The sequence below is a fragment of the Phoca vitulina genome, unplaced genomic scaffold (assembly GCF_004348235.1).
Source record: "Phoca vitulina isolate PV1807 unplaced genomic scaffold, GSC_HSeal_1.0 scaffold7, whole genome shotgun sequence".
NCBI classification, from domain to species: Eukaryota; Metazoa; Chordata; class Mammalia; order Carnivora; family Phocidae; genus Phoca; species Phoca vitulina.
The window spans coordinates 24,896,460-24,910,355 of record NW_022589710.1 but is presented as its reverse complement, the minus strand read 5'-3'; the positions used below and the strand labels follow the sequence as shown (position 1 = coordinate 24,910,355).

The 13,896-nt window shown below is 44.0% G+C and overlaps 1 protein-coding gene across 9 annotated transcripts in view; it reads left to right on the top strand.

Moving 5' to 3' along the window:
• The window catches only part of TRIM9 (tripartite motif containing 9), a 110,423-nt gene extending 96,788 nt beyond the window's left edge, over positions 1 to 13,635 (top strand). For 2 of the 9 annotated variants that reach the window (XM_032405093.1, XM_032405092.1), the window contains exons 8-14: positions 2,583 to 2,771; positions 5,394 to 5,435; positions 5,841 to 5,864; positions 6,721 to 7,024; positions 9,367 to 9,529; positions 10,776 to 10,860; positions 11,574 to 13,635. In XM_032405093.1, the coding sequence (XP_032260984.1) occupies positions 2,583 to 2,771; positions 5,394 to 5,435; positions 5,841 to 5,864; positions 6,721 to 7,024; positions 9,367 to 9,529; positions 10,776 to 10,860; positions 11,574 to 11,605 (839 nt within the window). In that variant the 3' untranslated portion in view covers positions 11,606 to 13,635. The remainder of the gene's footprint in view (positions 1 to 2,582; positions 2,772 to 5,393; positions 5,436 to 5,840; positions 5,865 to 6,720; positions 7,025 to 9,366; positions 9,530 to 10,775; positions 10,861 to 11,573) is intronic. The other 7 variants (XM_032405100.1, XM_032405099.1, XM_032405096.1 and 4 more) reach the window with 6 other exon arrangements.
• The last annotated feature ends 261 nt before the right edge of the window (positions 13,636 to 13,896 follow it).

The following is a 13,896-nucleotide window of genomic DNA, read 5'->3' as shown; positions in this document are numbered from 1 at the left end:
TAGCATAGAAAAAGGGCTGGAAATAGATTCTTTTTAGCCCAGAAAAGGGAAGATAATAAAGGGGATTGGTGACTGCTGTCAAATACTTGAAGAACTAGTGATCTTGGTCCCAGATAGTAAGGCTACAGTTGACAAGTGGAGTTCCCAAAGGGGTATATCCAGACGAATATAAGCAATAACTGTAAATTGGAGGGGACTGCCCAGAGGCAATGAGTTCCTCAACCCAGGATATTTCAAGGGGAAGCCTGATGAGTGCTCCTCAGATGTGATCAAGCGTCTTCCTCTGAGACTCCTGTAATCTAAGATAATATCAAGTAACATAGATGATTTACAGGCAACTGACCCAACATTTGTACTGTGTGCCCATGGGGGAGGGCATAAAGGGGCACTGCTTATTTAGTCTGGCTGGGATCAGGTGGAAAACACTCTCCCTCTCATAATTCATTCGGAAAGTTTTCATGATGAGGTAAGAAATTTTTTGTAGGAGCTCCTTAGAGAAAATGGGGTAAGAGCCCAGCTGAAGGGGATGGGAGGCCATAGGTGGTGGGGAAAAAAAAGATGGAGATGAAATGGTTGGATAATGTGGGTATTAAATAAGCTTGCCTGAAAAGAGGGCATAGTTCAAAAGTGAGAGGAGTCAAGGAAAATTGGGTCATCAATAAATAATGGATCCACATAAAAGACTAAAAAAAACAATAACTATTTTAGTGTTGAGTTATTAATCCCATGAATAACCACAGTACTCTCAGCCCCCGCCCCACAGAGTGGTGCCATCACCAACTCGGTACTCAGAATAGGAAAGGTGAGTATGTTCCATGATGGCTCAGATATGCTCCCCAGGGTCTGGATTCAGTATACATCTCTTCATTGGTTTTCAGATGATGACTTGAAGGTTCAATACACTCTAGAATTCATTTCACTATGTATGTCCTTTCCCTTAATTTTTAAAGCAACAAGTATTTTCAATATAATGAATTGATTGCTACCACCTGGTGAAAAATACATTTCCAAGCAAATTCTTGTTAACAAAAAATATTTTACTGACATATATATGGCCTTCTCTCCCTAAATGAAGCCCATATCAGTTTGTGGTGCTGTGTTGTGTTTCAAATTTCCCATTAAACTAAAAGACTAATTCCCCCTTGAGACAATTATAATAGGAATCATTTCTGATTTGCCATTTTTGAACAAAGAAATGACCACATATTTCATGTCATCCAAATTATATGAAGTTTAGGTAGAAGAAACTTTGAATATTTATTATTGGGAATACCACACCTTAACTCCATTAAGTAGCAGTTCCTTTTCTCTGAGATCTTTTTCTAATTTTCTTTAAAAAAAATTCCCCAAGGATAAAAGTAAAGCCTGAAAAGCTAACTTTAATGTGGTAAATGCAGAAACTAAAATGGGGCTGACTCTCAGCAATATTCAGTTAAAACTAGCCAATGGCCTTGTTCTGAGCTTTTCGAATAGGATCATGTTACATGCACACACTCCAGTTATTTTGGCTTGAACATGCCCACAATAGCATTTTGATAGGACAAGGATATGTTCAACATGGAGAAGCATGCTGACAGACTCAAACGAGAAAAATATTCCCAGGAGCATCCTCTGGCCACCAAAACAAAATTATTTTTTCAATGAAAAGATAATTCCTTGGCTTTGGACATAGAATATTACTATCATGCCATCTCTCTTTCTTAAATTATTATTGTCACAGTGTGTTCTAAGAAGGTCCTGATTGGTAAAACATCTATCTCTGACCAGACCACCCTGCTGCCTAGAACCAGCTATTGTTTGACAAAAGAGAAAGGAGTGATTTTAGTAATTTAGTGATCTTCATGCCAAACCCAAGTATCTGAAAATAAAGACATTTTTGCCACCCACGCACCTCACCATGGCCCCACGGACCGTTTATTATTAGAAAACCAGAGCTGTCCAAGTGATATCCCTGGGGTCTGATCCTAATTCAGAAACAAAGGTAAGGATCCTTCCCTGATCACTTGTTCAGCCCTGTCTTCCTCTCCTATTCAAAGTGCAAGTGTGGACTGTGTTAGGATGGAAAAATCATTTCATCCATTCAGAAATGGAAAAATACATATAAGTAAGGAAAGGGGAAAATATGGAAAAGCAAAGCATTGGTTAAAAAAAAATCATCATCTCCTAAATAGAAACCCTTGAAGAAGCCATTGTTGTGCAGGTAATAACTTCCAAGGTAGCTGAAGGGGGTAAAGTATCACTCTTGGTCAACAATGGATAAAATCTACCTCTAAAAGTTTCTAAATTCAACTCTAAAAAATTTAACGAAAAGGAAACCTTCCAAAATGCCTTCAGTAGCACTAAAAAATTGGGAGAAATGAGAGCAATTGTCTGTGATGTTTGAGATGTCCTCTGGTCTTGAGTCCTGACCTGCTAAGAATGCCCTCCCGGCCCCCAAGCCACTTTGGTTTTGTAAATGCCTTGTGGCACTTGCGGGATGGATGAGGCTTTGTGCAAATGCATTGGTAAGGCAGGTCTTGGGGAACCGTGCTCGGGCAGGTAGCAGATTTCTGATCTCTAGTTTGCATTGATCTTACATCTAGACACAGATTCAGAAGAACAGACACTCCCTTTTCCAGTGCCTTCGGAAAGATTGCCGCTCCGTAGAATGAGTCCTTTCTCCTCCACCCTTAATCTACAACCCAGCTTTCCCGGGAGATCCTACTTTGATTTACGATCCTCACCCCACCAGCTGAGCTTGCATTCTTCTTTGCAGTCTCTCAATGCACCGGGTGAGCTGAGCTCGTCTGATCTTTCCCCTTGATCTCTCTGTGCCTTGATGGCATCTCCAAAATACCTGTTTTGTTCTTGCCATTCATGTGCATGGAGAGGGGCAATGAGCTAGTCTCTCTGTCTGTGGCCTGCTTCCCGTATGAGGAGCATTTGGATGCTGGAGCTTTGTGGCGTTCTTGTCTGTGTGGTGTAAGGCCCGACCATCGAGCTGTGGTCAATGTCCAGTGGCATTGGAAAGTGACGAGTGAAGTTGTTCTTTTTGCACCCGCTGGTACCGCCAAGGATGACCCGCTCTGTCATCCCACGTAGTGGCACAGCACGGCAGAGGCGCTGGCTGAGTGGAGGCTGTGGCCTCAGTCTGGAGGTTTGCAACCCTGCTGTATCCAGGAAACCAGCTGTGTCTGGGAGACTGGATCAGTGCATCCAGCCCGCAGTGGTCTGATTAAACATAGACTCAAGAGATCTTTATTGAAAAAATAAAGTAAAAACACACCAACAGCAGAATGCATCCTACAAGGCAGGCAAAGCAGAGAGCAGATATGAAAGTATTTTCTGCAAAAGCCTGTGCTCACTGGTCGGACAGCCCCGCTCATGGCGGACTTTTTCCTAGCCACGGGCAGGGACCATCACTAGCCAAATTAGAAACCCTTAACCGGCCTAAGGGCCAAAGATCCAAGTCGTGGCTAAGGCTGGCTTCCCCCAAGTTTCCCACAGCCAAGCAGGTTGTGACAGGGCTTTAGGTTGATTTCAGGGAAGCTAGACATGCGTTACTGTGCAGTCGACTGTCTGGCCAACAGAATCCTAAAACATCTAAGATGCAGACCTATTTGATCTCTTCAGGACTATATTGTAATCGTGGATACACGTGATGCACATTTCACATTTCCAAAGGTTTCTTTTGTTTTTTATTTTATTCTTTTTGCTCATCCCACATCCTGGAATGAAGAAGGCCACAGCATGACAGTGCAAAAAGGATGCAGGGACTTGAAGCTCTCTTTAAAATGACATTTTTCTTTGTGCTTTTACGTTTCTTATTGTTTTTCTGTGCACCACTGGCTTTCGAACATGCTTTGTTATGGAACTCTTTTCACTTGTGTCCAATGTACTGAAATACTGTTATAGTCTTTGTAATGTATATTGTCTCAAGAATAAAATGAAATGTGGGTCGGGGGAGATGTGATGGCTGTATTTAACAGCATTGTTCTAGTTGTACCATCGACTCTTAAATGTATGGTGGTATGTTTTCAATAGCGTAAAAAGATTTCAGAACGCTGAACGTTTCAGAACGTTTTGAAAAAGACTTGCAGAAGGCATGATTCATTTAAAATTTTTAAAAGCCCTATTCAGATTCTATAAATTCATTTCCAAAGCGGGATATGAGATTCAGCTTTAAAACTCCTTGTGTTCAGTCCTCACTACGCTCTAACCTGTGAATAGGAAGTTTAAAGTGATAATCGGTAGAAGCTAAACATAAAAATCAGCCATGAGTTAGGAGAAAATGATTCTTTTGTATGTGAATTCATCCCAGAGTAAAATAAACAAAAGTAAGGACATACCTTTCAGTTTTGTTTTTTGATTCAATCATTAGTCCTTTTTTTATAGTAAGTTGCTGTATTAATTCTAAAGTTCTTTTAATTCAGTGTATTATCCTTCAGTTGTTTTAGAAATTAGTGTATAAAGGCCTTACAGAGTTAAAAAAAAAAATTAAATGATCCCCTCTAGGGGATACCCCAGCGCTCATCAAAAATACATTTTCCAGATCAGTCCCCAACACCACTTGAAACTATAGTTCATACACCTTTGAACATTTTAAGACCACCCAGTCCAGCTTCTCATGGGATCCAGATCTTGAGGAAGGAGGGGTGGAAAAGTTCCACAGGTGATTCTAATATCTCCCTGAGACCATCCTACCTCCACGAGAGCCCCCTCCCCTCCCTTAGGTGAGAAGAACTGATGTAGTAAAAATGATCTAAGAAGGAGATGAAGTCATTTGTTTCACTACATTTAATTCATGTCATTATTAAAAATTATCAGATGTTTTTGTTAGCATATACATTCTATGTTCAGTCACACATATACGTGTCATTTAACTTGGGCCCAAGTCACGACAAAGGTCTTCTGGTTCCCACCAGAGTTAGAAGTGCATGGAATAGTGATATAGAACAGAATTATTATCAAGATCCAGTGATTTCTCCTTCTCAATTGGATGAATTTTTCTTACTTTTATTTTATTTATTTATTTATTTATTTATTTATTTATTTATTTATTTTGCTTTCCTCCAGCCCCGAATTTTTCCCATTTTTAAACAGTAAGCTTTCTCTTTAATACGGAAACTTCAGTGGAAAAGATTGAGCTTGGGGGCTGATAAAAACTTAAGCTGTATAGTTTAGAATCCACTGGGGAGGATTTATTAGATGGAAAAAAAATGCACTTTTCGCTTTGAAAGAGCAAGAGAAACCATTTTTACCCAGCAAAGTTAACTAATATAAAAAGGGCTTTGGTTTTTCATGAATCAGGCCTCTGGTGACTCTTTTCAGCTGGTGCTTTTTAAGTGTATACAAATACTGTTGATCCACCTGGTTGCCGCTTCATAGCTTTGATGTGTAGTATCTCTTTATAGGATGCAGCTTTGAGCCGCAGTCTGCACCTTACTCTCAGTTAGGCAAGTACACCTATATCGTGATTGTCATCTTCTACTTGTGTGATTGGCATGCTCAGTATCCTCCACCAAGTAAACGGCAGCAGCTTACTGTATGTCAATAAAATTGTCTAATTGTCATGAAAATCCCGTTATAACACTGCCCCAATTCCTTAGAAAAGCGTATTTTTAAACTTTATACCTAAAAGAGGATTACATTTCCCCCCAGTTTTCTCATACGTCAATGCAGAGCACTCTTTACGAGCGCTAACGTGGGTTAACAAGTCAGACCAACAGTTGTAGTGTTTGTAGTGTTTGAAATTGAGCCCTTTTTTGGTATTAGTCTATCAAAAGCGACATGTTTTCTTATCAATGTCAATTTTGCTTCCTGTTTCTCTCTCCCATGCCTTTCACTTGGAATGACAACAGTTGACATTAAAAAGCTGTTGGCAGGTATGGAATAACCTTATTCTGTTACAAATAGCAAAGACCAAAGTGCATGTGAGGTGGCTCACAGGTTCAATAGATCAGCAATGACATCTCTCCGGAGTGTGTTATTGGTAGGCGGCATCGAGAACTTGGGTCGTAACGATGTGTGCAAAGATGTCATTCTGTCTTCACCTAGCGTCCAAAATACCTACTGCTCCAGCAAAGTATGTTCCATGTTAGCGTTAGGAGTAACATGCAAACTGTTATTTTTAAGGTACGAAGGAAGCGACCTGTCTCACGTCCAAAGTCACAGTCACTCATGAAAATTAGGTCGTGTTGCCGATAGCTTTGCAGCCTCTGAGCTTCCACTAGCGCTGAGGAAGTTTTCAAAACGACTAGATGTCAGCACTCCTGCCGAGGGGCTATTTCCTGGTTTCACTCAGTGTGTTTTATCCCTCCCCCATCTAGGACTGTAGATCCTAGCCTCCCCGCCTCAGGGTTACACAGGCATCTTAGCGCACCCTCTCCCTTTATGTCTCTGGTGTACTGTTGTCCCAGTCACCGGGTGAAGGGACTTGCACCTTCCAAAATCGATGCCACTTCACTCCCGGATCACCTGGTTGGGAGTGCAGTCTGAGTCAGGTAACCCCTGCTGAATCGGTCTTGTGTCCTCCGTCTGCTTCTGGGTGCAGAGAGTACCACCTCCCAGGACGTGGCCCCTGTCTGCTCACTCACAGCCCCCCGTGGCCCCGGACACCTCCTTCCTGCATGGCAGCATGAAAACGGGACACGACACTCCTCCCCCGTGCAGGGGTGTGTTGCGGTACACAGGGCTCTTCGGGTCCGCCTCGGTAACCCCGCTCCCTTCTCTTGTTCCCAGTGGCCTGGTTTGCTTTCGACCCCGGTTCGGCACACGCTGACATCATCTTCTCCAACGACAACCTGACTGTGACCTGCAGCAGCTACGATGACCGGGTGGTGCTGGGGAAGACCGGCTTCTCCAAGGGCGTCCACTACTGGGAGCTAACCGTGGATCGCTACGAAAACCACCCTGACCCTGCCTTCGGCGTGGCTCGCATCGACGTGATGAAGGATGTGATGTTAGGGAAGGACGACAAAGCTTGGGCAATGTATGTGGACAATAACCGGAGCTGGTTCATGCACAACAACTCGCACACCAACAGGTACCCGGCAGCCCCCAGACCGAGCCTTCTTCACGTTGGCTTCTGGTAAAAAACGAGAGCCCGAGTTCCAGGTCCTAGTAAATAGACAACATTGAGGCAGCCAGGCAGGTGGTCTTCAGTAAGTGGCACAGGAGTTCTACTATTCTTACCTGACGCTTTCTCAGTGGTTAACTGATGGATTGAGGGATTTTTTTTTTTTTTTTTTTTTTTTTTTTGCGTAATGCCAGAAACGTGAGCCCTTTCCTAGGCCCTTCACCGTGGCTAGAAACTGAGACTCCCCATGCATATCCATCCCAGGAAAACATGCCAGGATTGTAAAATCCAGACCTACAACTTACCAGGAGAGCTGTTTAGTTTTTCTGAACCTTCGTCTCCAAATCCACCCAATTAGGATAATAATATTTTTTCCGGACAGGAGTGTTCTCCAGATTAAATGAGATATGTGAAAATGCCTCACATCAGAGGCAGCTGAAAACAGAAGCCATTGTTCTTCTCGTTAGGATTATTATCGTTACCACTGCCCACGATAGAAGCCACGCACTGAACTAGATCCTACGGATGCCAGCTTGGATAGCTTTAGAATTTGTAGGACCCTTATTATCATATAAATTCAGAACATCCAGTTTGCTGGGGAAGGAGAACATAGTAATCTCCTCAGGTTTGCCTCTAACACCAAAACACAGGCAATTATCATTTAACCCAAATTATATATTTTTTTTCCCTAGACTTCCTTTTTCATTTGGTTTGCCTAAGTCGAGAGGTGTCTTGCAGGGATCCTCATCCACCTTATTCTCAAAGATTTTTTCTAAGATACACTCTCTTTGGTGTTTTGAGGAAAAAAAAAATACAGCTCTATCCAGTCAGATCAAGAGGAAAGTGAGGCTGGCAGTGGTAGGCTGGTGGACTGCACTGTCTCAGCTTTTTCTGGAAGGTCATCACTGCTCCTTCTCTAGTCGGTAGGATTCCTAGGACCTCCACTTCCCATTCCCTTGGACGTTTTCTATGCACGTCCATCCAGGTGTGTGTTGTTCATTATCACTTAAAGTGAACACGCATACCATTTCAGCCTGATATCAAATGCTACTAGGTGTAGACAAACAGTCATCTTCGGTGATTTACATTTGCAGGAGCCCTCAGTCACCAGATCCCTAATGCCATTCCCCCATGTACCGCACTCACTTTTCCCTTCTAGCTTCTCTAGTTTGGAGTGAAGGAGTAAATAATACCACGAGTGTCACACTATGCAAAGAAACACATTCTTAAAGCTGAACATGTCTGCTTGCGTGCAAACTGTGCTGTCATTGTTGAAGTTGTGAATTAACCAGATGCGATTTATAAACCTGTCTTTTAACGACTATGTACAGTCTGTATTCTGCATGCCAGGGGGAAAGGACAACACTTACCCAGTTTCTGTGCTCTGCTGAGATGAGGATGAAGTTCAATATTGCTAGACCTCAAAGAGTTGGGGGGTACGGCAAATCTGATCGTCCCATGTTAATGGCTTTTGTGAAACCATCAATTGAAGCATAAGACATAATTTGCTTTAAAATGACATTTCAATGCAGGTTCTTTAAAAATCACTCCTCCATTTTCCACGATATAATTGTTTCGCTTTGCAGGGGAGAATCCTCTCAGATGTTGTCATTTTTTAGAGAGCCTTCTCAATTTAAACTCCGCATGCCCAAAATTAACATCTTTCTGGAACGAGTTTTTTCTATTAAATCGGTAGCATAAGGCCCCACATCCAATTTTTCATGCATATGCTTTCGATTCAGCGTAAGTGCTTCTTTATTTTGACTTTCAAATTAAGTCATTTTGGAGTTGATGTTTAATTCCCACCATTTGTGCCAAGTGCACGACATAGCTGCAGACGGAGCTCTGATAGCCCAAAGCCGACTTTTTTTTTTTCTTGGACTTGAACGATTCGTTTTCTACTTCCACGGCTCAGAGGTAGAGACCCTCTGGGAATGAGTTCACTGTGAACGACAGCAGAGCAGGATGGTCGAAACTATATTCTCAACAGGGGGCGATATCTCCCGGGAGTGAAAGTTAGTGTGTGGGGGGTAAGCAAAAAAATTTTACTCTTTTTATTTACAAAACACAGATATACACACAACACGTAAACAGATACCGAGTATATCTGTGGTAATAAAATGATATGTGAGGAGGGGTGACTAGGGGAAAAAAAAAATTACTTAAAAACGCTCCTGGGGTGTGGGGAACGATATTTTTAAACAGGCTGAGAAATACTAGTTAGAACAAAAGGGATTGTACACTGAGTACAAAGAGGGGAGCTTCTAGAATGAAGACAAGTGAAACCCAGTTGTTTTCTTTTCCCACAGAACCGAGGGAGGGATCACCAAGGGGGCCACAATCGGGGTCCTCCTCGACTTGAACAGGAAAACCTTGACCTTTTTTATCAACGACGAACAGCAGGGTCCCATAGCCTTCGAGAACGTGGAAGGCCTGTTCTTCCCGGCGGTGAGCCTGAACAGGAATGTGCAGGTAAGCGCCGTGCCCCCCCGCCTCACAGCAGCTTCTGCCCGCTCTGCTTCAAAGGCTGCCCGCGGGGGGTACGTTAGCCCCTGAGAGAGGGAAGCCAACCGTGTAAGGCCCAGACTGAGACCCGGAGGAAAGGAGAGGGGAAAGGGACCAACGTTGACAACTGAGATGATCCCAGATCAGCATCAGCCCCTTCGTTAAGCTTGGACACAGTCTCACTCACAGCAAGTGGGAGATTGGAACTCAGTTCACGGTTTGCTCTTGATCAGCCCTGAGGCCTAGTTTCATCCCTAGTAGGAATGAAACCCTTGAACCAGCTGGCTTGAAAACAGAAGGAATGACTTATGCAGAGCTCCATGAGCGCCCCAGAGGTGAAGGTATGAGACGGAAGTATTAGCACCGTTACCAGAAAGCCTGAGCATCTTCTCTGCACTGTTCCTCAGTTCCGTTAGGTCCTGGGGCTAGAGAACAGTCCCCGCCTGCGGGCTACTTACTTACAATTTACTGCAAAAGGCAAACAGGTTCTTCTCATGCATTCATTCAACAAATAACCACTGAGTGCCTTTAATATGTCAGGCACTGTAATTATAATTATTATAGGCATTGTTGTTTATCAGTGAAAACAAAACATAAAAATCGTGCCCTCGTAGAGCTCGCATTTGAGTTATGAGAGATAGGATCAATAATAAGCGCAATGACCGTGTTAATGATATACATGCTAGAAGGCAGTAAGTGCAAGGGAGTCGAGGCCGAGGGCAGGGCGGGGGGGTGGGGGTTGGGGGTGCGGGGTGGGGAGGGCAGCAGTCGTCTCAGCCAGGGCGCTCCGTGTGGGTGGGCCTTATTACCGTCCCAGGTGAGCTGGGCCCTGGAGGCAGTGAGCTGTGTGGAGCTTTCCAGGCAGAGGGACCAACCAGCACAAAGTTTCTAAGGCGTGAGGGGCCTCAGGGGAGCAAGGCGGGGCCAAGGGCCCCTGGCTGGGGTGAAGACCAGAGCCGCGGGGCGCCCTGCGGGGCACTGCTAGGCTGGTCTCTCCCTGCCCTTCTCCGCTGGAGCTCTCATCAGCCGCGCACCATTCGGCAGACAGCTGCAGGCCGTGGGGATCATAACCCTGCAGGTGTTTTTTCTTCTGTTCAGAACCGTAGTCTTGGGAGCTATAAGAAAAAAAAGAAAACCATTGTTGTTTATCAGCATGTGCAGTAAAAGTGATTGCAACCCAGTGACCTCTGCCCTTCTCTCTTCCTGCGACTAGATGGGGTTTTCTGGGAGGCTGAAATCTAATCTCTCAGAGTTCAGCCTCTACATTGGAAGAAAGGAACCCATAAATTGTCATAGACGTGAGTCTTAGAAAAACCTCCTTCAAAGTCTTCCCCTTTTTCAGCTGTTTCCCCTTCCAAAGAATATTGTCCTCGATGGTCTTCAGTGGTTTCCAGGATGTTCTGAGTATCCTTAGAGAAAGACTCTGGGGCTGGGGAGACAGGGACGAGAAGGGGAAGGACAGTAGAGCATGAGACACTTCCGGCCTCATCCATGCAACTGTCCACCGAGGTGCGAGGCTGCACAGGAACTGGGGACAGTACCCCTGCCCGTGTTTCTTATACTTGGCAATCGTCTATTCATCCCCCAAACGGAAGCCTCATCCTAATCGGAGTAACTAGTAGTGGACACGTGGTAAGAGGAGGGTTCTCCGCTCACCGGTTCTCTATCCATGGATTTGGCATTGTCACTGCGCCCTCACCAACAGGCCCTGCCACCTGCAGATCAATGCCTGTGTCTTCAGTCAGAAGGAACACAGCCTTCCCAGGATCCTTAAAAGAGGCAGGTGGATGAGAACCATATTATCAAGATTTGGGAAGCCCCCACGGTGGCCAGGCTCTTAGCACAGGCAGAATTCTACAAGAATTCTTCTTTAACATCTACTAAAATAGACGTTAAAGAAAGGGAACAGGTCCCCTGCTGAATCAGGAGCACACCCACTGTGCCCCCGGGGAGGGGCAGATGCAGGGAGGGTTCTCGCGGTGCCTCCAGGACTCACAGTCTCGTCCCCCAGGTCACGCTTCACACCGGGCTCCCGGTCCCTGACTTCTACTCCAGCAGAGCATCAATAGCCTAAGGATGGGCTGTGGAGGCGCCAGCTGCCCGTCCTTACCTCCGTCCTTACCTCCGCCTGAGAGAGCGAGAGCAGGAGCTCAGCCAGCATGTGGTGGGATGCCGGAGAGCTGGAAGCAGAGGGGGAGGAGGAGAGAAAAGCTGGTCCCCACGTGCTCACACCCCACAGCGCTGCTCCACCCCTTCCTTTCCAGCCTCTCTCCTGTTCTGATGCCTGCGTTCACTTCTGCGTCCAGTCCAGCAACTCTAACCAACCAAGGACCTAGACCGCCCACCCTGTCACTTAGTTTCCACTCCCAGATTTTGCTTTTATTTTACATAAGTTTTTTTATGTAGGTGAGTTATATTTTGTTTCTTTTCTGATCATGTTATTAGTGACTTACTGAACTGTTACTGCCAAGAGAATCTTCTCCTGATAACCTTTTTCTTAAGCTTTCTGACAAAGAGGTCGTAGAGAGAGGTGGGGAAGAAGTAGTTGAATTCAGAGCTTGCAGTTTACCTCCTAGAAGGTTCTTGCCGTTACCTCTCGTGCAGTGTTAGCCCTGCATAGCTAATCTTTGTGAGGTGGGCAGAGTGAATGCAGCATCGAGAAGTTTTACTATCCATTGACGCACAAAAATAATAGCCAAATGGCTACACAAAGGTTCACCGCAGGCAGGATCATTAGGAGAGCTGGGTCATTGAATCAAACTAGAAAGTCTCCAGACAGAGGCAGACCAGGGGGTTTATGATTTGGTTCATTCATTTAACACAAGTTTTTAACTGAGCACCTACTATGGACCAGGCACTGTTCTAGACACTGGAGACACAGTGGTGAACAAACAGGTGTGCTTCCCGCCCTTCTGGAGCTTACGTTCTCATAGGAGAGCAAACCAAAAATAAGACAATTACAAATTATTATAAGTACTACAAAGTATATAAACAAGGGGCAAAGAGGCTCATTGGCAAGATCTCTCAGTTCCCCAAGAATGATGCTGAAAATCTCCCAATTCTGGCCATGGCACCAGAAACATGCCAACTCAATGCCTTTTCAGCTATGCTATTTTAATTATGGTACCTGCTGCCATTCATCACAGAGCCCTCCTTTGGCAGAAATGATGTCAGCATTCTTATTTGTTAATGCTGCAACGACACTAAGCCTTAAATATGAATGTGGAAAAAAAAAATAGTGACCAGAGAGAGAACCCATTTTCAGTAATGGGGGATCTTAATTTGCAGTCCACGGCATCCCCATTCTCAGGATAAACTCACTTGTCTCCATGTATATCTGTGCCTGTTACAAATGACAAATCCATCCACTCTGCTGCCATTCACAACCTAACTTTCTGGAGTAGTTCAAATAATGTTTGGAAGAAAATGAAATTGTATGTCATTGCTGTGACTGATAGCAGAACGATAATTCTTATTACTTCTCTATAGAGATAGACTTACACAGTTACCCTTCAGATTCTTTAGTTTGACATGAAGTTTTAGAAAATGTAGAACATGGAAAAAAAGGTTCTGATTAGTTGTCTAAATACTTGCCAGTGGGCCAAGAAATTCCGCATGAAAAAACAAGAGTAACAGATAAAAGAGAAGTGGTAGGATGGGAAAGCTAACAAACTAAAGTTTTGGCAAAAAGTAATACATGTAAATAGCTAATTATTTCCTTTTGTGCTTTATTTAGCTCATCTCTATCAGTTACAGTGTTTTTCTAGTTACGTGTACCTAATTTATTGAATGGGTGCTATCCTGTTTATGTCCATCTTGGTGTCTTGGCTACAGAAAAACTGTTGCAGGGCAACACTAGTTTGATATTTGATTTACTCTCCAATGAGACTCGATGGCTGGGCCGCTGTAGACTCATAGTTACTCTTGTTCTTTATTAAATTCATCCTGCTAAGTAGATTTCTAGTGACTTGTAACACCTAGTTTACACAGAATTGCCGTTGTAGATGCATACAGCTACTGTACTAGAAAAATGGATATTTCTGGTGTGCCAATAAAAGATTTTTATGAGAGAATCGCATATGTCTCTTTAAAATTTCTTAGTTTTTGCCTATTTGGGATGACGATTCATCTTTGTCAGCGTAATATGTTTTCAGCCAAGTGTGATTGGAAAGTCCCCCAGAGTTCTTGAAAGTACTTGGTCCTCAGCTGATTTCCTTGGGAGCACGGACACTGTCTCCTGGTGGTACCTACCTCCTGAATCTTAACTTAGTGAGAAACATCTATAGTTTAGATGCTGTTTGGGTCTCCTTCCAAATCTTAGGAACTTACTTTCA